At 47.7% G+C, this 20633-nt stretch overlaps 6 protein-coding genes across 7 annotated transcripts; 4 read left to right on the forward strand and 2 right to left on the reverse strand.

Annotated features, from left to right (window-relative positions):
* Nucleotides 1-50: 50 nt before the first annotated feature.
* Nucleotides 51-5669, forward strand: E1B28_006549 (uncharacterized protein; the record flags this gene model as incomplete). Its single annotated transcript, XM_043151233.1, has 15 exons — nt 51-126; nt 188-774; nt 827-997; nt 1048-1178; nt 1233-1379; nt 1436-1842; nt 1897-2873; nt 2922-3077; nt 3127-3576; nt 3634-3840; nt 3891-4206; nt 4260-4507; nt 4561-4850; nt 4905-5023; nt 5080-5669. The coding sequence occupies 15 exons, from the start codon at nt 51-53 to the stop codon at nt 5667-5669; spliced, it is 4872 nt and encodes a 1623-aa protein (XP_043012326.1).
* Nucleotides 5670-6165: 496 nt separating this feature from the next.
* E1B28_006550 (uncharacterized protein) lies at nt 6166-7448 on the forward strand (the record flags this gene model as incomplete). The annotated part of the gene is made up of 2 exons (XM_043151234.1): nt 6166-7375; nt 7441-7448. The coding sequence occupies 2 exons, from the start codon at nt 6166-6168 to the stop codon at nt 7446-7448; spliced, it is 1218 nt and encodes a 405-aa protein (XP_043012327.1).
* Nucleotides 7449-9318: 1870 nt separating this feature from the next.
* On the forward strand, nt 9319-11121 carry E1B28_006551 (uncharacterized protein). Of its 2 annotated transcripts, XM_043151235.1 has the most exons (6): nt 9319-9664; nt 9722-9781; nt 9844-9913; nt 9976-10292; nt 10351-10894; nt 10962-10986. In XM_043151235.1, the coding sequence occupies exons 3-5, from the start codon at nt 9879-9881 to the stop codon at nt 10683-10685; spliced, it is 687 nt and encodes a 228-aa protein (XP_043012328.1). In that variant the 5' UTR covers nt 9319-9664; nt 9722-9781; nt 9844-9878; the 3' UTR covers nt 10686-10894; nt 10962-10986. The 2 variants fall into 2 exon arrangements, with proteins under 2 accessions (XP_043012328.1, XP_043012329.1); XM_043151236.1 differs by lacking the exon at nt 9319-9664 and having other exon boundaries at nt 9740-10894; nt 10962-11121.
* E1B28_006552 (uncharacterized protein) lies at nt 11040-12214 on the reverse strand. The gene is made up of 4 exons (XM_043151237.1): nt 11972-12214; nt 11828-11904; nt 11578-11768; nt 11040-11515 (listed from the first exon to the last, which is right to left on the reverse strand). Exons 1-4 carry the CDS (start codon nt 12133-12135, stop codon nt 11192-11194), a joined length of 756 nt encoding a protein of 251 aa, XP_043012330.1. The 5' UTR covers nt 12136-12214; the 3' UTR covers nt 11040-11191.
* Nucleotides 12215-12995: 781 nt separating this feature from the next.
* Nucleotides 12996-13508, forward strand: E1B28_006553 (uncharacterized protein; the record flags this gene model as incomplete). Its single annotated transcript, XM_043151238.1, has 3 exons — nt 12996-12998; nt 13057-13267; nt 13327-13508. 3 exons carry the CDS (start codon nt 12996-12998, stop codon nt 13506-13508), a joined length of 396 nt encoding a protein of 131 aa, XP_043012331.1.
* A 2090-nt stretch (nt 13509-15598) lies between these two features.
* Nucleotides 15599-15958, reverse strand: E1B28_006554 (uncharacterized protein; the record flags this gene model as incomplete). The annotated part of the gene is made up of 2 exons (XM_043151239.1): nt 15599-15800; nt 15861-15958. The coding sequence occupies 2 exons, from the start codon at nt 15956-15958 to the stop codon at nt 15599-15601; spliced, it is 300 nt and encodes a 99-aa protein (XP_043012332.1).
* Between the last annotated feature and the right edge of the window lie 4675 nt (nt 15959-20633).

Raw genomic sequence — 20633 nt, forward strand, 5'->3', positions numbered from 1 at the left:
ATTCATTCCTCGCGTTGAAGACGCGTTTACGCGAGATACCACCATCATCAATGGAGGCCAGTTCCCCTCCAGCTGGCCCTCGACGGTCACAACGTGAAAGAAAACCGGCAAAACAACTTACTACTGGTACCTCGATTGTTCTTCGTTCATTTGCAGCCTTCTTTGACACTGACCTTGTAATTACAAGTCACGACCATTCCAGAGACGCGGCGTAAGCGCAAGCGCGCTGACACGGACGACGAAGACGCAGGTGCTGGAGTCGATGAAGACCCGGATGAAGATGAAGATGAAGCTGTTTTGGATAACTCGGATGCTGATGAAGACGAGAACGGTGGTGATGAAGCGCCTCGGGTCAAAAAACCTCGGAAGCCTAAAGCTGCGGCGCCACCTGCGAAAAAGCCTCGAAAAGGAGCTGCTGCGACAGCAACCACGAAAGACAACTCAGAGATCACTCGGAAACCTCGCAAAACGAGGGCCCCTAAACAAGCTGCTCATGCCGACGCCACGTTTGACCCAGAGACGTTCGAAAAGCTCACAAACATCAAAGCAGACAATCCTTTATTCAATGCGATCATGAACCCGAATGCTGCTCTACAGTCGACCGCTGAAGACTTTTTGGAGGCATTAGCTCAGAGTCCGAACGCGGCATTAGCAGAGTTGGTGAACATGGTGATGAGGTGTTGTGGGTGCAACGACACTATTGATGGTGACACGGCGGTCGACTACGATGGTGTGGTGGACCGTTTGGATGATATTGTTGAGGAGTTGAAAAAGGTACGTCCTTATATCTATTTGCCCAGATCATCTGTGTCTCATTGACTCGCAGACCACAACTCCCGCTGGGACTTACCCATTGACATCGAAGGTGTCCCCATTTCACAATACAAAGATCAAATACAACTTCCGCACACACCTTTCCGAGTTTATAACCCGGTTGATAACAGCTGCAGCGAGTCTTACATCATTATATACCACTCCCCTGATCGAGACTCTGGAGGTACATACTTTTTTATGTCGTGGACCTTCCGTCTGCTAAATGACTTTCAGGTCTGGCTCGTTCCAATGTCCTCCTCTCAGATTCGATCTATAAGGCACACAGCGACGGTCGTTGCCCTCGAAGTCCAGTGCGCGTTATGTCAGGTAGGAAAAGAGGTCGAAAAAGAAGTCGAAGTCGTTGGGTATGTCTTCAAGCGAGCGAATTTCTGAGGAGATGTCTGATAATTTATCGTTAGCCGTATGAGGGAAGGTGAGAAGAAACGAGCTCGAACTGGGGCCACACCGAGTACGAAAGGCAAAGATAAAGAGTTGGATGCCAAACAAAGGGAGGTGAAGTCCAGACAGAGCAAAATTGAGGAATTCATCAAAGAGTTTGTTGATGGGTGCGTAATCTATTCTACATCCCGACTTTCACCCATTGTGATTAACTTCATTCTAGGGTTTTTATCCACCGATATCGCGACCTCGACCCAGTCATTCGAACAGAATGTATTTCATCGCTTTCAACGTTCTTCGCCATCCTTCCCTCTCATTTTGCTGTCAACTCCGATTACCTGCGGTACGTTGGCTGGGTCCTGTCGGACTCTGCTACCCAGGTCAGGCTGGCCGCAGTCAAGGCCTTGCAAACAGTATATGAGACAGCTGGCATCGGCTCCGATAAAAAGTCGAGTCGTAAGACCAAGAAGGGTGTTAACAATTCCAAAGGGTCCGGTGGTGTGGCCCTCTCAGCGTTGACACATTTCTCAACGAGGTTCCTAACCCGACTTTTGGAGATTGCGAGGTTCGATGTGGATGTTGGTGTGAGAGTTGCAGTAATGGGCGTATTAGATTGTGTCGACGAACTTGGTGTGTTATTCGCTTCTTGTATCCGCTCTATGACTTACATTTGCTCAATGCCAGGATTACTCTCGGACACTGACCGTAGCCGTCTCGGAACTATGGTATATTCAGATGAACCTCGGGTTCGAAAGGGAGTAGGCAGATTTGTTGGCGGCGTGTGGGAGGAGTGGGTGGAAGCCAAAAGAGGAGAAATTGATATCGAAGCCCATGCTCAGATCGCCGCGTCCAGCAGGGGTAGAGGTCGTGGTCGTGGTCGCGGTCGCGGTGGAGCTGGCCGTGGTGGACCTTTTCCTAGGAAAGGCAAAGCTGGTGTTACAGTTTCTGAGGATGATGAAGTTGATGAAGAGAAACTTGGGATTAAAGGATTGGCATATCTACTGGTCAAGTGGGGGAGAACGTTAGATCGTGAGCGGAAAGGAGAGGACAAAGAAGATGAGGAGGAGGAGGAGGATGGGCCAGAAGACGAGGAGGGTGGACGGGATAAGGACGGGGACACCGACTCCACCGTGACACGGGAACACGGTGGTGCAGCCGCAACTCTGGCAGCTGCTACTGTAGTCACTAAAGGGAAGAAACTTGAAGTGACTTCTGGTACAGCGCCGGCGGGTGGAACGACCTCGCGCATGTCTCAAGACAAAGTGGTGAAAGGAAGGACAGCGCTGGCGGTTGAAGCGGTGTGGGATGAATTGGATATTGCGAGAGATTGGGAAGGAATACTGGACATGTTGGTGTTGGATCACAGTGCATCGGGGTCTGAGAATGGCGCGGGTGCTGCTGCTACGAGAAGATCTAAACAAAGAGCTGGAAAAGGAGGAAAGACCGCAGTTGTTGGATCGAAACGGCGTGTGATAAACCGGAACAACGATCAGAACGTAAATGCAAACGAGGATGAGGCGCGTGAGGATGATGAGAACGACGATGACGATGACGATACAGAGAGCGCTGAAAGAGTTCACGATGCTTGGAGATTAACTGAAGTTGAGGAGGGTGTCTTGCTCGAAGTCCTCGTTGCTTCAATACGCAAGTCAAGAAAAGAGGTGAGCTTCGCATTACGGTGTTAATTTTTGATCTGATCGTGGCATAAGGATGAAACTTCTGCAGAGTCTATCACTCAAGCATTGATTAAAGCCCTTCCAATCTTATTTATGAAGTATCAGACGGACGAACACAGAATCACTGATGTTCTCGTCTTACCTACCCTGATGAACTTGGAGGTCTATCTTGAAATGAGGGAGACCAATGTAAGTGAACCAAATTTTCTCTGGAGTATGCTTGCTCAATGTCTCACAGGCCTACGCCTCGCTTTGGTCGGATATCTCGAAACAATTCCTGACACATTCATCTCCTTTCGTTCTCACTACCGCCGTCCACTCTATGCTCTATTTGATCTCCAATACATCTCTTTCCAACACGAACAGCGAACAAATTCTGGAACTCGAAGATGAACTCGCTAATTCCTTTCGAGATGCTGTTGCTGCTGCTCCATCGCCGCCGGGATCACCCTCAAAGGGTACTGATCCTTCAACGTCTACACGCCCTAGAGACATGGAGTTCGCCCATTTGACCGAAGACGAGGTGATAACCTTGACGTCGGTGGTTCTGAGAATACGCATGTTAATCAGCAGTAAAGACCTGACTTCCTGGATTGAGGAAAGTGAGGGTGGCAAACAAAGTAGTGCCTGGGATATACTTAACGCAATTGCCGAGAGGGGGAGGATGGGCATTGGGGGTGAAGAAGAGGTAAGTCAACCTCTACCTTTCCACCTCATCGCTCACAGCTTATAACGATTCCCAAAGATGATAGAACAGGCGCTCCAAGTCCTTACGTTGCACCTGATGTGGAAGAGCAGAGCGCTTACTTCCAATTCTGAACCCTCCCCAGAAGAACAGAAATATCAAGAAGTGTTCTTGAACCAACGAGAAACGCTGTTGGAGAGGTTGACCGAATTTGCAGTTGGTACACAGGAAGTAGGCAATGGTGTTTCTGATGCTGTAAAGAGGGCGGTAAGTGGGATACAATTCTCTGAGTTGGTGGCACTTAACATCCGTTGTAGGCATTCAAGAACCTAGTAGACTTGCATGTTCTCTTTACTGCCTCCGAGACATTGGCTGCAGATACCGCGGTTCTCCCCCTTTCAACTGGACCTGTGGCTTTGACCATGAATGATGAAGTGCAGTGGCGGTGCGCCGGGTATATACAAGCGGAGGTCGAGCGTTATGCGGACTCCTTGGAAGAGGCTGATGAACCCGACCTTGATAGAGATGAGTCTGGTGATGACGAGAGTGAAGGTGGTGAGGAGGGTGGCGCAGAGGAGGCAGGAAAAATGAAGAAGGCTCGTAAGCTCAAGGTACCAGAGACGACAGATGAAGGTATTCCCTCATTCGTCTCATGATCACTCCCCACATCTAACTGGCTTTCGAAGACCAAACTTCCCGATCATACCTTGAACAGGAATACCTGTTCATAGATGTGATCTCTACTTTCCTTCGTGCAATACGGTCTGGGGCCATACACGTACGACATGGAGCAACTCTGTTGGCCCATTTTGGCCGACTAGGTGATGCATATGACGCTTGTGTCAAGTTCGTCATTGAGGCGCTCAAGGAGGAAGGGATGATGAATGAACAGGGGGACACTGTTGTTCTGGTGATAACGCAGGCTATGAAGGAGGTGTGTCCTCATCTTGCGCTTACCTGCCTGCCGCTCAAGGATGTTCTTGATAGGCGTTTCAAATCGCCATATCGACCCGTTCTCCAGACGAAACAGATGTTGTTGCTCTTGCTAAAGTGCTGGCGACATGCTTTATTGTCCGAGGAAGCCAGTTGTCGGTTGTTCGTCGACTAGATGCCCAATATGTTGTTCAAGTTCAGACCAACCTGCTTACATGGATTGCCGATCAACTGGGGACACACTTAATGGCCAACGACAAAAAAGCATTGAAAAGTTCGCTTCTCTTTTTCCGAACGCTTGTTCCTCTTGTTGGCTCGGTGGAGAGTCGTGACGCGTTGAAAGTGTAAGTGGCATACCTTGGCTCGCCTACTTCAAATATCCTAATGGAAATTAACAGAAAAGCACATCTCGAACAAGTATTTTCTCAACATAAAATAGAACCTGGTACGACGAAAGCTTGGGAGCCATACAGAGCATATGAAAAGCGCCTTGGAACGGTTCTGTCCAAAGACAAACGTATGCATGCATCTTCTCCTGTCCTATATAATCATTTTATTTACTTTTTTGCTCAGCCCCCGGTAGCAAACGACGCAAGAAAAAGAAAGCCACCGGTGAAGCATCTACCGATGGAGAGGAGAGTGAAGTGGAAGCTCTGATTGGACAGGATGACGCAGCCGCTCCAGATGCACCAGAACCTCCTCGTCCCAGATCTCACCCTCAGAGGGCCACCAGATCTCGAGCTAAGAACCCTTTGGAGGTTGTGGAGCAGAATGGGCAAGACTCAGAACAAGACGAACCTGTTACGCCTAAGCCTCGACCAAGACCAAAACGTGTGTATAATTCCAAGAACAAATCTCCCGAGAAAGACGTTGCGGACGATCCAGAGGCAGAAAACTCCGTTCAGAACCCCACGTTATCGGACGGCGAGAATGCCGCACCTGCTCAGGTTCCAGAGGCCGAAAATCTTATTCCTCTTTCACAAAATGGCTTCGTGACGCCCACGAAGACCTCGAAGAATCCTCGCAAAAGGTCAAGACTAGAGGATGAGGACGAGGACGAGGCCGACGGCCTACCTTCTGAAGATGGAGAGGAGGGCTCAGAAGCGGCTGAGCCTGCATCTGCATTTGCCTTCCAGGTTCGCAGGAAACGCATCCGTCATTGACAGTTTCTGTCGGTAATAAATTTACCGCTTCCGTTTGTCGTTCGTTTGGATTTTCTTTATTCACGGTTGTTGTCGTTTCTCTATGTACAAGTGAAAATTGATATCTTTATGAAGTTCTCCCTTTCAAGTGATCTACCCTTATTGTAGTATATCGGCTCCTCAGGATACCATTCCATAACTACTTATAACTCATTCGCTTGCTCGTTGCTGATCTCCTCATGTACTTTTGACGATACAATGTTACTTGCAACATGTATGACATCCCGTTTGCACGTGCGGCGCGGCCGCATCCCATCTTGAACTTACATGTTGGCCACCATGATCGCATTACCGGAGTTCGTCCACGACGGCCGCTTATAAGTGGCAGGTGCTTGACCAGCTGGAATGAACGATAATGTCTTTTACCCTCTCGCATTGAAGTTCACGGTGACCTGTACGCTCGATTCATCCGCGAGCTGGGTTTTAGTTCGACCAGCACCCTCTACGATTCGGCATCATGTTCGTTGCTCTTCCCAACGATATTCTCTACGAAATTGCAGAACAACTGCGGTATGTGGAGTCCGATTCCAAAGAACTGACAAAGGATGATTCCGATGAGGAGCTCTTCCTGAAATCTGGCTGGACTACATTCTCCTCCACGCGTTTCTACCTCAGCTCGTTCTCGAAAACCAGCCGGAGAATTAGGCCTATTGTCGAAGGAGTCCTCTATCGGGACATTCACGTTGACAACCTTGGATGGATACCTCCGAGCAGAAGAAGCTGGCATAATGACAAGCTGCAGACCCATCCAGCTGGAAGTCTTTTGCTCCTCATTCGTACTCTTATCCGACGGCCATCCTTGTCATCCTTTGTGCGTGGTGTTGATCTACGGTGGTGTGACGGTCAAGACGCGATTGCCCTTCAAGAACTATCGGCATTTCTGCGCAATTGCCCTAGACTCCTTCGATTTTCCATTTCAGATCTTGATGAAGAGCTGTTGGGCGTCCTTGAAACTCTAAAGTTGCAAATATCATCGTTTGCCACGTCCTGTTATTCGTACAATATGGAACGTGTTACATCCTGTTTCCCCCGCCTCCAAACTTTACAGCTCTTTCTCCACGGCCCTCCGATCCTCTTCACAACTCCCTCATCGACACATTCAATTCGCAGAATGCGATTCCATCTCCATGTATCGTTGGAAAAGTTTGATAGAACTTGTCAGTCTGTATTAAAGTTGGCAGGACAGTCGGTCGAAGAGCTCTCCATTGTAAACGGGGTTCACACCAAGGAATGCCCTACCCTCCCCTTTCTTGCAACCTCGACCTACACCCGTTTGGAATCGCTATGCGTGAAGGAGATAGATCTATTCGAATCAGAAAAACATCCCTCCATCTTGACTTCCATGGTGGCCCTCCGCCATCTCCATGTCATGCGATGCCGCGTGCTTCCACTAAAAGCCTTTCAATGTATTCCTGAAAACATATCATCGATCACCTTTTCGGTATATGGTGCCGGAGAGCCAGACGCTTTCCTTTCTTCCTTGGTACAATGTATTCGTCTGGGTATTGCATCTTCAAGTTGGCTGCCCAAGGGAATCAGGGCAGAAGGATGTCCATCACAAGACCATCCGGGAAATCTCGTACCTCTCAAGGACCTGTGTATCACTGAGAATGTCAGATTTGAAGAGGTTAACTCTGGTTCAGTGACCCGAAAGCTGACGGTTTTGCGTAAGTTTTTGAGTTCCATACCTCGTTGTCCATCAGTCAAGCGACCCTTACACGCTCCGTTCTAGTTTCTTAATCAATGTCGTAGCCTGTAAACATGTCTAGTTCAGGTATGGGTGTCTCTACGTTTCTTGTATTTTTACTAACGAACGGCAGCAACAGGATCATTTTTCCTTTTAGATACGAGCAGTAGGCTCATAATTGCTTGAAGTGCAGGCCGACGCACTTGGAAGTCGCGTACTCACGTCGAGGACACATTTGGACCTGAAGACTCCTTCATCACGATTAGATCGTGTGATGATGTACTGGGGCACCAGTCCCCGACGTTTGTTCTCCCCCCATCCCGGTCCGCCGATTCCGCTCTACATATGTATCTTTCTGTACCATACCTCCGGTAATCTCTTGGCTCTGTTTTGTCCGTGGACCTTCGAGGGTTTAACGGCGGTGCTGACGTCGCTGATACTCTTTACCCCGACGGGGTTGTCCTCTGAGGCTCTAGACCCCCAACCCCGGCTCTTTTGTTTTTCATAATGTCGTCTCCACCATCATCAGTTGATCTCGACAGACTATGCTGAGTGCTTTATTTTTATTTTTCTGATATGTACTATCTAACAAGTCCACGACCCTTCTGCAGGTCTCCGTCGAAGTCTCTATTCAAGTGCGGTTCGGGACGATTGTGCTGTCCATGTTTCTCAAGGTTTACACAAGCCTCGTATCCCTCCAGAAATAACAGCCAATGAGCCAAGCTCTTCCACTGTAACGGTTCGCTCTAACAATAGTACTTTTCATTGATCGCTGATGATTTTCCAGAAGGCATGTTTGCTTCTTCTCTGCTTAACGCCTCGTTTTATTTTGTTCCTTGTGGACGATGACGTGAACACTCCTGAAGTCGCATTTTCACCACGCCACATTTCCATTCGTAACAAAGCACCCCTGTCCCCCTCCTTCATACTCTCCACGGGCCTCGGTGCTGGGATCCCATGCACGCGATTGTTGATTTTCTTCTCCTATTCAGAAGCGAGTCGGAGCAGTCTAATTCTCGTCGGAAATATGGATTATCCATATCCCAGCCTCGAGGAACAGAAGTCGGAAAATTCAAGATACAACGGAGGCAACATATCCAATATAAATAATATTTTATATTGGATATGTTGCCTCCGTTGTATCTTGAATTTTCCGACTTGGGTTCCTCAAGGCTGGGTGAGGGCGATTATGGTTAGTCGGTCATGTACTTCCGCCGAAGCCTTGCAGATTATATTCCATCAAGAAATTCTGTAAAAGCAGCCGCCCCTGAGCCTGCTGGAAGGCGAGCTGTGACTCATTTGCCCTGGCCAGTGCGGTGCACTGGAAAAATATGAATATTACACGGGACCCTTGATATGATTGTAGACCACAGATCACGATGCTCCAATCTCTATGTGCTTCCTTACCATTACACCTTTACTTTTTTTTTCATTAAAAATTGTTCCGAGAACGCCAGCGAGGATACTGGTTTCGTGGAACACCGAAGAAGCCTCGGAAAAGGCTCTTGTTGTAAATAACCACGGACGATCGATGTGGACCTGCACCAAAAAACATCCGTTTGGACGCTCGTTTTGGCGTCTTGTTTGTTGTTGTCTGTGACGTGGCAAAAATCGCTACACTCATCCCTCCACTATCCCTCCTCTTCGTGAGCCGCCTTCGTCAGTTGTAACAAACTAGAATTTCGGAAATCCGTCACTATCTTCCAACGGATTGCTTTTGGCGCTGTAATGCTACGCCGAGTATACCAGTACTTGAACATCCGGTTATATTTCCGGAACGAGGCTCAGATATTTGGACTACTAGCACGGAGCTACGAGAGATAAAAATTTTTTTTGGCATTTTGACTTTGTAGTCGCTTAGGTTGGTAATTTCCAATTCCAACTTTTAGTAATAACAATAATTCACGGGTCAGTCTCTCAGGTCTGCCGAGTTTCAAGGTCTCATGTATACGTATACTTCTCCCGGCGACAACTGCCTCATGGTCGTTCAGACGGTTCATTCCCGTCTTTGATGCCTTGCCGTTGTTGAAGGATAGATCTAAGCTCACTATTGACCGCCCCGCCACAAACTCTGACCCTTAATCCTATATCGCTACCGGAGTTCTTTCCAGCCAAGGTGAAATGTAAGACACGATGGGAACGCGAGGGTGGCGCTGGCAGGAAAACCTAGAAGTAAAAGATTATCGCAGCCAGTCCAACTTCCAAAGCAGCTCAAACTCGGAGCCCTCAGAGTCAAGGCCTTCTAAAATGAAGCCTGGTCCAGTATACGGTTAGAAACTTCAATATCTTCAACCGCTACCTCGTTATTCACGGCTTTAGGGACTAGTCATCCGCGTAGATCACCCCCACCAACGAATGGTCAGTTGCACCGAAGCTATCTAAAAGAGTATGTTCAAGAGCCCTATGCCACTTTAGGACGTCATCCGAAGCCTCCATTTTATCAAACAGCGTTTCAATTGGCAAGAGAGCCTATCATAATTTAAATGACATTAATCCACGACCATCCACGACGATTCTTGTACGTATATTTGCATTTTTGCACCTTTCACACAGTTACACCTGCGAGGTTCCCGATCGCAGGAAGTACATAAGGACTAACACCCGGGTCAGATCCAACAAAGAAGTCCCATGTTTCCCCATCCAGATCCACATGCAGATTACCGGAAATCCGAGGGAAAAGCTGCATCGCTCCCTGAAAGTTCCGTATATAAACCCAAATTTTTTCGTGCCCCCTTTACCTACTACAAGACACAATGTCACTTGCTCGAGCAGTCCTCTCATGTACCCAGGCTGTAGCACACCGCTACGCCATGACTCCACCCAACAAAACCCAACCAAAGGACAGATACCACACAGAAGAACCCTGGGTCCTTCAAATCGCACCATATGTGTTCTATGTAAGGATTCGCCCTTCATTCCCCCCCAACTATCCACTGACACCCTCTTGCGTCGTAGTCCCATTCTGTCCTCGTCGGTTTCTGTGCCATAGGCGAGACCCTAGCATACCTGATTTCCGTATCCCCCATTTCTTCCATCCACCCCTTCGACCACTTCTCATCGACGTCCGTATCAATAACACCTCTCTTCCTAATCGGCACTCTATCCCTCCTTCTTGGTACATGGATTCGCCTAGACTGTTTCGCGACGTTGGGAAAACTCTTCACCTTCGATTTGACGCTCCAGGAGAATCACAAATTGGTCACAACGCGGTTCTACGGTTACGTCCGCCACCCTGCTTATACTGGTTCTCTTCTCCTCGTTCTGGGAATCACCTTCTCCCATCTGACTAGGGGCTCGTGGTTCATCGAGTTGCTTCCCGTCCCTTACTCGCTGATAGTTCTATGCACCGCTGTTTGGTGGTGCTGGTGCTTGTCGGTCGGTATCAGCAGAGCGTTCGCGGAGGATAAGCAGATGCACAAGCAGTTTGGTGAAGAGTGGGAGAAGTATAGGGATAGCGTTGGTTGGTGGTTCTTCCCAGGTGTTATGTAAGGGGGAAAAAGTGAGTTATCATAGGCTGAGTCTGTTTAACGATTGAGGATAGTGGCTGACGTCGATGCCGTTGACAGTGACTTGCGATTCGAACCTTCCTAGATTGAGTCTCTGGGCGTTTGTCTAAATCCATATATATATCCTTTCTTCATACACATATATCCAAACATTGCATTCTTTCCCCATTTTTTGGCATTATTTTAATGATGACTTTGATGATTCGGTTTGGTCGGTAGAGGGAGAAAATGACCGTGTATCATTAGCACTTATGCGTACCCACGACAAATCCACTACAATAAACTTGTTCCTACTTGGTCTTCTGTGCAGTCGCCAGGAAGGCGTTCAAAGTCCCACCTCCTGGAAACTCAAAGCTCGTGACATGCTTATAGCTTCGAAATGTCAACCCAGCCCCATTGAACAGGCCTTCCATGTCCGCCTGCGAAAACCCAGTCGTTTTGCCCAATGCAGCTGGATTTACATTACCGTGATTTCCTCCGATCGTGGCGCTACCATCGGCATTTGGCTGGCCATCGATGACCGCGAGAAATCCTGCTGGCTTTAGAAACGAAGCTAACATATCGGTGATACTTTGCAGATTTTTCGGGTCAAAGTGGTGATACGCCATGGAACACTAGAAATCCGAGCCCCAATTCAGCTTCGAATTTTTGAGAGGCCGGAATTCAGTATACATACCACAACTACATCAAAAGTCTCGCCATTCAATTCGCCCTGTTCTCCTTTCAGTTCCTGGCAGATTCCTCTTACTTTGGTAGGTGGTAGTTCTTGTTTCTCAAACCTCTTGACGAACTCTTTAATCATTCCCTCACTTATATCAACACCGACGAGGGACTTGCAGTACGGGACGAGTTCATTTGAGACGAGACCTGCAAAATAGCCGTGAGTGGTGGTTATAGGGGTCAAGTAAATGGGTTGCAGAACATACCGGTCCCACAAGCGTATTCTAAAACGGTAGTCTTTTCCTTGTTGAAAGGAATCGTTTCAACGATAGACTTTCCGATCCTAAAGTAAAGTAAAGTATGTGAATGTTAACGACGGCGCTCGATAGCAAATATTCCTGGCTACGTACTCCTTCGTAACTCTGAGGACTGACGGAGTATCATCATAGCTATGAGCGTGCGCGTCGAAATGAGCCTTGTTCGCAGCTGCGATATCCCCCTGAATGTTCTGGGGAAGTGCTGCTTCGTGCGTGTGCTGGTGATGGTGCTGGTGTACGTGGCTTGCGCTGCTCATGTTGAGTTGAGATACTAAGAAAATGTTGCGGTAATAGTGTCATCTGAACTCATTGCAGTGAGTCCCTTATATAGGCGTGAAAGCGTCGTTACAAACGCTGAAAACATAAGATTCAGCCGAAATATTAGGTGAGCATTTCTTCCACGCCACAAGCGCGCAGCTGCGGACCAATGCGGTTCTCGCCTTCCCGTCTCTCACTTTGATATTCATCCACAATTCTATCATAAATAATACATGAAAAAAATTATCATGCTCTGAACCCGCAATCATCACATCGACAAACAGCGTTCATCGATTCTTGTCGTACAGCTTTTCTATCTGGGCCATTTGGTAATACGTCGACAACAGCGAACTGTTTTGAAGCCAGTGTTCCTATTCCGCTGCGATGACCAGGATGGGAATTATGTCGTGGGGCTAAGTGGTGCTTTCGGATGAGAGAGAGGATTTAGCCGCATGTTGAGTCACTTCGCTCATCCTAATCCTGTTTGCAGAAGTCTAAGCTAAATCATTTGCTCGGCTCGACGCTGCAGCCCACTCAAACATCCTATAACGTCCCTCGTTGTGCCCTCCCTGGAGTACCAATCAACATGCACATCCACCATCGACGGCAGTCTTTCTACCCCTGCCAATAGCTCTTCCCATAGCTGCCACAAAACTCCACTATGAGATTGCTCGTCGGATCTGCGGCTTTTTCTACGCCAATCTGTCGTTCGATGCCAGCGTATGGAAGAAAGCTACTTCTGCAAACTCTCAGGGTGGTTCGCTTGAAGCCGCGGGACCCATGAGCAGAGGAAGCAGTGATTTTTGAAGACAGGTTGCCTCTTGTACCATCAAGCAAAACCCAATATTCTGATCGTCCAATGGTACGTGTCTTTCTTGTCCATTATGTAAAACGCTCCCGCTTCCGAGTTACATATATAGCTTTGGACCACGACATGGCTGAGAATTCGAATTCTCACTGGCCCTTCGAAACTTCGTGAGAACGCGAAGCGTGAAATTATACTGCTGCTACGGATACACAGGAAGGCCCGCAAGTTCGAGGTTCGTAAAGGGGAGAACAGATACGGTTGTTGTCGTGCTCGTTGGAAGCCTTCATGGCCCCCTCTGTTGAGAATGGAAATTAGCACTCCTAGTAAGTATCTCTTACTTTCATGAGTAACAGATCAAGCTTCTTTGAATGACACATTGCAGGTCGAACGGTCACAAAGTGGCGAAGAAGTGACACTTCAGCCGCTGTTACGCTGATATCGGCCACGGCAGGGCAACATGTATTACAGTCAATCAACAGCTCATTCAGTTCACCCGCCTGCAAATTTGGTGCCCTTCTGCCACGGAATTCTAGAGCACTGTGCCAGATCTATGAACCGAGATGAGACGAACACGCGCCGCGTAGGCTTGATTTCGAGTCTTCGACATGGAAAGTGGCCGACTCCTCGTGGCGAACCTCCGAGAATAACGACTACCAGTTCACCCCTCCTTTCTACTCGTCTGCACGAACTTTCGAATCAGACGGTATCGACGAAAGCACTAATAAGGGCTTCCCACCATGTCACGAAGGAGCCTCGGACGTTAGAGAGAAAATGAGAATTATTCAATATAATAAGCTTTTGGATTCCCAATTATTCTAGCTTTCCTGATCCCAAAGCAGCCTTTAGAAGCTTTACGCTGAAACGGGAGTGTAACGCAATCAAAGTGGTTAGCAGGTGCCGCTTCGGACGTGCAGTACTCCGGTGAGTGTGGGTAGTACCGGCACGTCGCGGTGTATTGTGCACAAGAGCACCAGCTGAAATTGTTGACTACTACACGCACATCCACTCTTTTATTCTATCTTATGTGTTTCTAATTTTGTTTTGTGTATTTCTCAACCCGAGTTTTTGCTACAGACCGTACATTGTCACTTCGTGGCCTCACTGGCAGTTGCGCGACGCCGTATTTTTCCCACCATTCGACAACCTTCTCCTTCTCCTCCTTCCACCCAGGTTCATCACGACACTCAATCTTCGGTAATTACTGGTTCAATCTTCAGTTGCAAATCTGCTGTTCTAGATTATTCTACGCTCTATACCTCTCCGGTTTCATTCGGACAGCTTGCGCAACCGATCTCGCAGTCAACTCATAGTTTCAAACGTCCTTTCCTCAATGGTGCGGGAGATCATAGAAAAACTAAGAGCTAGGAATATAAAGAACTGAAAGAATTTAATGGAGGATTTGGTGAGTGTCATATGGGATTTTGGTACGCAGTAGACTTAGTACTGCCAGAAGTACCAGCAACATGTTAAATTTGACTTTTGTCCAAACTATAGCTCTTCATTCGATCTCGCCTAGTCCAAATACCTCTTAATTATGTCTATGAAGCTAGCTCCGCTTAGATCGCGTTCGCTCAAGTCCTCGTTGTTTGGCGCGTTCTTTGCACAAAACTAGTACCTTCATGAAGACACGCATCTAAGCTAATGAGTTCATCTTCAACACCGTCATTATTTACCACCACAGTTGTGGTCATATAGCCAATTATACAAGAATTACCTGGATCCTATTGTTTACGGTCTCGACTTTGACGTTCTATGATTGCCTTTCCGTTCCCTCCTCGGAGGCAAACTGTGCTTCGTAGGTCTTGAAGCTTGAAGTCGTGCACTTGTGACTTTGATGATCTACATTACTTGTACTCTCAACACTATCTTATGGCGTGCAGCTCTACATGTGTTTTGTATAGCTGGGGGCTCTCTTCGTTAGGATGGTCAAGCTCACACCGAACGACCAATTACCTGTCCTTTCTAATTTCCACAACCCGGTACCACTTCCTCCCAATGCTATGTCTGGCTATCAGACCCATTTCTTACCGTATGTCGCCGATCTTGTCGTCCTAGTGGGACGTTACGCATTAGGGATTGATTACAACCCTCGTCCAAATGTCCTTTTGCGTGGAGAGTGAACGTCTTGACTTGTAGTCGAGTTCTCTGCCCTCTTCGACCGGTTCGTTGTTGCACCCTATCTGACCGAACTAATGAGTTTGATCGATGCTAGTGCTGTGACTTCTGCGTTTACCACTGTGCATCCACGATTCGTCGATGTCTTCTAGGTTAATTCCTTGACTGCGTCAACCAACGCACTTTGGCTCGGTGGAGAGGTTGAGGTTTCTTGCAGATGTTGCGATTACAAATAGGTAAGTGCCCTGTTTATCACTTGAGGTGGATCTGGCCTTGAGCTTGAGCCATGAAGAAACGGGACCGTCCACCGAACATCCCGTAGTCGAGACGTCAAACAGGATGTCTATCCACCGGTCCCCTACTTATTATGCTCACGGCGTCCTGGATATGATGACATATTACATCTCTTACATATCCTCCGGGGTCCAAGAAGGATTTAAATTCCTAACAATATATATCTACGACTTCGATTCTTGCGTGGCTAACAACATAGCAACAGAGTGATATGACTTATCAACTGTCCGAAGAGTCCATATAAATTAAAAGAAGAACGAAAAGAATATGCCCCCCTTGTCCTGACTGCACTCAGTGAGCTTGAGGACAGCGGGAGCATTTTCAACCTGGGTGACACAGAGGTTGGCATCGTTTTGCGGTGAGAAGCCGCACCCGGCAGCAGGGAAAGGAAGACTTCCTCCCGCAGTGCCGCAAAAGCTGCACTCGATTGTGAAACTCGACCGCTGACTGTGAAAAATAGAGAGTGGTTAGAAAAATAGGTAAAATCGGGAGAAACGGAACACTAACACGTCGTCTTCGCTTTCAGACGCGTTTGACATGTTCAAGGAGTCATTGGGGTTGCGAGTGAGAACTCGATCGGGTTCATTCGAGTCCCTAAAAAGCATGGATGTAAACAACAACCAGATAAACTGCATAACTCGCGATTGAATGATACCGACCTGAGGATGTACCCAGGTAGAGGCTTTGCATCAGGATCCTCGTTGATGAGCCAGGATGTGGCAGATAAGTCATCACCAAGATCGGCGGGAGTAAGGGGACGGAATGTTGTACGTCAAAATTACACGTGCCTTTAATCTCCGTTAGAGTATATAGTTACTAAATACATACACTCACACCTCAGTGTCAAACCACCACTGAGGTGTAAGTCTTCTGTTATTTTCCCTTATTCAGAAGTACTCATATTACCTTCTATAGTATACATTCCTTTTAGGTATTCCCTATTATTGTAGTGTCAAACCACCACTGAGGTTATACATTCCTTTTAGCCACTCTCTCGCACTCCGGAGCTCCGACGGACTCCGACGTTTCTCCGTTCTTACACTCTATTCAACACTGCGCATCACAGGTTATGGGCCCTGGCAACGAAACCGTGTCGTCCTTGACAGCTTTGAAACTGGTACAGAAACTACCTACCCTACAGGAGGGAAGTGCGAACTGGTCAGACTACAAGTCCAGAATCGTTAACCACGCCGTGTCCAAAGGACTCAAACGGCACCTGTTCGGGACCGCACGGAAGCCGGAAAAATTAGTGTTACAACAAGATGGGAAGTGGTACAAAGAAGGATCGTTGCTACTACCGGTAGAAGAAGCGGCCGTAGAGAAGAATGAGGATGCATGGGATGAGTACGACCAGAAGGAGGCTCAGACCCGAGAATTCATTTATCAAACCATTCTGAAATCACTCTTCATACGGGTCCGAGATTTACCAACAGCATGCGACGTGTGGAAGAAGCTTATAGATGTCAACGAAAATCGCGGATCGCTTATAGCGGCCGATTTATTGACAAAACTTCAAAACATGCGATTATCGGAAGGCGGAAACCTCCGGAATCACATTACGGAGATGAAGGAACTCCGAGAAAAGTTGGCCGAAATGGGACACCCTGTTGACGACCTTATGTTTACATCTAACATCACTCGTTCCCTATCATCGTCCGCCATGTACAAACCTGTACTCACCTCGATCTCCATCATAGCCCGAAACAGCAGTCAACCAGTCGACATTGAAGTACTTTTGTCAAGTCTCGAAAGTGAGTATGACCAATCGCTAATGCAGGCGGAGGAGAAGAAGTCACAGGAGGCCCTTGTAGCTTCCTTTAATAAAGCTCGCGGATCCGACGGAAACCGAAAAGGGAACCGTAGCGGAAAAAGCGGAAAAGGTGGAGGTAGTGGAAATCCCCACAAGGATACCACTTGCCACAATTGTAACAAGAAGGGTCACATCAAGACTGATTGTTATGCCAAAGGAGGAGGTAAGGCGGATAGTACGCCTGCCTGGTTTAAGGCATTGCCGAAAGAGAAGCAGAAAGTTGCAAAGGGTGCGAACGTAGCCGAAAAGGAGGAAAAGTCCGACGGAGTTGCGCTCTTAGCTACTAGTTCTGTGGACTATGCAGCGTCCGAACACCGGATTACGTCGGATTTCCAAAGCGAACATACAGCCAACGCGGCTACCCGCACGGACTCCGATAAAATTATAGATTGTGGAGCAAGCAGCCATTTTACCCCAGATCGCGATAGTATAAGTGATTACGTCGAAATTCCTCTGGAGCCTATTACGGCTGCCGACGGACGATCTTTTAATGCCATAGGCAAAGGGAATATGCAGGTTTACTTTCCGATGGGACCCGGGAAAAGTCCGACGAAAGTTATGCTGAAGAACATCTATTATTGTCCACAAATGGTCTACACTCTTATTTCTGTCAGCAGCATGGACCGAGCCGGATGCAAACTTACAATCCACAACAGTACATGCATTATTCAAACGTCTGATGGAAAAATTGTCGGCCGAATTCCCCGGATCCGAAATCTCTATCGTATCACAGATCATCATGCTCACGCTGCCGAATCATCTACTCCGGACATTACTCTAAGTCGTATGGAAGCACATCGGATCCTTGCCCATGTCAACTATGACGACATTGACTACATGATCAAACACGAAATGATTACTGGAATCCGAATTGATCCGAAGTCACCTCGAGAATTTTGCGAAGACTGTGTCAAAGCGAAAATTACTCGGAGGCCATTTCCGAAGGAAAGCGAAGAAGAATCGTTCCAACCAGTTGTCGGCGGAAAAGTTACGGCCGACGTTTGGGGACCTGCACCCGTTAAATCCTTAGGTGGTCACAATTACTTCATTGCTTTCCACGACAAACACACTCGGCAATCGCGGGTACACTTCATGAAGCATAAATCGGAAGCTCTGCAGAAGTACAAGGAGTATGAGGCATGGATGATGACTCAACGGAACCAACCTATCCAAATTTTCGGAGTGGACCGAGGCAGAGAATTTTTGTCTACAGAATTTGACAACTATCTTGCGTCTAGAGGAACCATTCGTCATTTGACAGCCCACGATTCGCCGCAATCCAATGGCAGATCCGAACGGATTAACCGGACAACACTGGACATGGCTCGTGCACTGTTGATACGTGCAAAGTTATCCCGGAACTTGTGGGCCGAAGCAATTAACCATGCTTTTTGGGTTAAAGATCGACTTCGTCATAGAGGACTGAAGAATGATCAAACTCCGCTGGAAGCCGGAACCGGATTAAAACCGGACATTGCAAAGGTACCAGAATGGGGACGGAAAGTGTGGGTGAAGGACTTAGAAGCTGGAAAGCTAGACTCAAGGGCAAAGGAAGGCAGGTTTGTTGGTTACGACCAAGCAACCAAAGGGTACAGAATTTACTGGCCCGAAAAGCGGAAAGTTTCGGTTGAACAGGATGTAGTCTTCAACAAAGACGAACAATTCGAACCTGGAACTGCTCACATTGAGGGGGAGACAGACTTACCTGATTTTCCAACCTCTAGGAATTTTTCCGAGTCCAATCCGAGCATTTCCAGTACGCCACAAGTCCCCGCCGCTATTCCACCACCATTGCCACAAATCCCGGACGATCCGCTACCACCAACACCACCGAGAACTCCGGAACCCGAACCGGAACAGCCTCCAGAAGTTCCAGAACCCGAAATAAATCGCCGTCCTGTAAGAACAACAGCTGCGAAACCTGGACCCGGTGGTTGGAGAATGATGAACAACATGAACGTGAAGGCTCATCATATCAAACCCCGAAAGGACGCTGCGTTCGCCGGATTTGTAGACGAGGAGGAAAGATTAGAACCAGGGGGAGTCCTGTTCAATCTAGAGGAATTAATTGCGGAAGCGATGGTCGCCGTAGAAGACGAACCAAGTGTAGAGGAAGCATTGACTGGACCCGAAGCGGAACTCTGGAGACCGGCCTTTCAAGCCGAATACAATCAGATTGAAAAGATGGAAACCTGGGATCTAGTAGAGCTACCCAAAGGTGTCAATCTCGTCAGATCTAGATGCGTCCTCCGGAGAAAACGGGATTCCGAAGGAAAAGTTGCCAAGTACAAGGTGAGAGCAGTTGCAAAGGGTTTTACGCAGAAATTTGGCGTAGACTACACGGATACGTTCGCTCCGACGGTGCGTCCGGCGACGATCCGTACACTCCTTGCAGTCGCCGCAAGTCTCAGAGCCGAAATTGACCACGGAGATGTCAAAAACGCCTATCTCTATGGTACACTGCCACCGGACCAGAAAATCTACATGGAACTTCCTCCGTACTACTCCGAATTTAAATCCATTCCAACCCACCTTCACGGAAAGCGAATAGTATGCCGACTTAAGAAATCCTTATATGGTACAAAGCAGGGAGCACACGAGTGGACCCAAGCGAAGGAGGAGAAAATTTGCAGAACCATGCACTACACCAAATGTCATGCGGATGAAGCCATTTACTACAAATTTGATGGTACAGTTTGGAGCATTATAGCCAGCGCTACAGATGACTTCGTTTTCATCGCGGACTCCAAAGAAACTAATGCACTTGCAAAGAAACAAGTCGGCGAGCACTTTGAACTCGTTGACCTTGGTGCGTTTAATTGGTTTCTAGGAATGAGCTCATCCCGGAACCGAGAAACCCGAAAAATCTACCTGGACCAACATGCGTACATTGACCAAATTGTAACGCGTATGGATCTACAGGACGCTTGGACCGCGGATACTCCGATGGAACCCGGAATTGATCTTAGTCTCGAATCTCCTGCCGTATCACCGCATCCATTAAACTCCGACGAAAAATCCCTTTATCGTGAAGCAATTGGCTCACTGATGTATGCAAGTATCATGACTCGCCCGGATATCACATTCGCCGTTAATACCCTTTCTCAATTTCTTGAATCTCCCTGAACAACTCACCTAAACGCCGTTAAACGTGTATTCCGTTAACGGCACTAAAAACTACTACTAGGTGCAGCAAAACACACTCCAAGCACAAAGTGCGCAAAACCAAACCCAACACTAGCAATTAGCGTAGTTGATTTGTGGAGGTCGGTATCAATGGACGCTCTCAGCAAGGTTCACTGAGAACTCTAAGATAAGACTTCAAGGGTGGGGCTTTATATGGTTCAAAACAAATTCAAATTCTGTGTTCACAAGTCAAAATGACAAAGGCTTTCTACGAAGTTCACTACTTCGAGGAGGTGTTCAATTCTTTCTAAGTTCAAATAGAACTATCAAATTCAATTCAAATT

The sequence above is a fragment of the Marasmius oreades genome, chromosome 3 (genome assembly GCF_018924745.1).
Source record: "Marasmius oreades isolate 03SP1 chromosome 3, whole genome shotgun sequence".
NCBI lineage: Eukaryota > Fungi > Basidiomycota > Agaricomycetes > Agaricales > Marasmiaceae > Marasmius > Marasmius oreades.

Coding starts and splice junctions, on each gene's coding strand:
- E1B28_006551 (XM_043151235.1), top strand. CDS start 9,879: ATGACATTAATCCACGACCATCCACGACGATTCTT. Junction 9,914..9,975: donor GACCATCCACGACGATTCTT/GTACGTATATTT, acceptor TCCCGATCGCAG/GAAGTACATAAGGACTAACA. Junction 10,293..10,350: donor TCGCACCATATGTGTTCTAT/GTAAGGATTCGC, acceptor CTTGCGTCGTAG/TCCCATTCTGTCCTCGTCGG.
- E1B28_006552 (XM_043151237.1), bottom strand. CDS start 12,135: ATGAGCAGCGCAAGCCACGTACACCAGCACCATCACCAGCACACGCAC. Junction 11,905..11,971: donor GTCCTCAGAGTTACGAAGGA/GTACGTAGCCAG, acceptor ACTTTACTTTAG/GATCGGAAAGTCTATCGTTG. Junction 11,516..11,577: donor AGACTTTTGATGTAGTTGTG/GTATGTATACTG, acceptor TCGGATTTCTAG/TGTTCCATGGCGTATCACCA.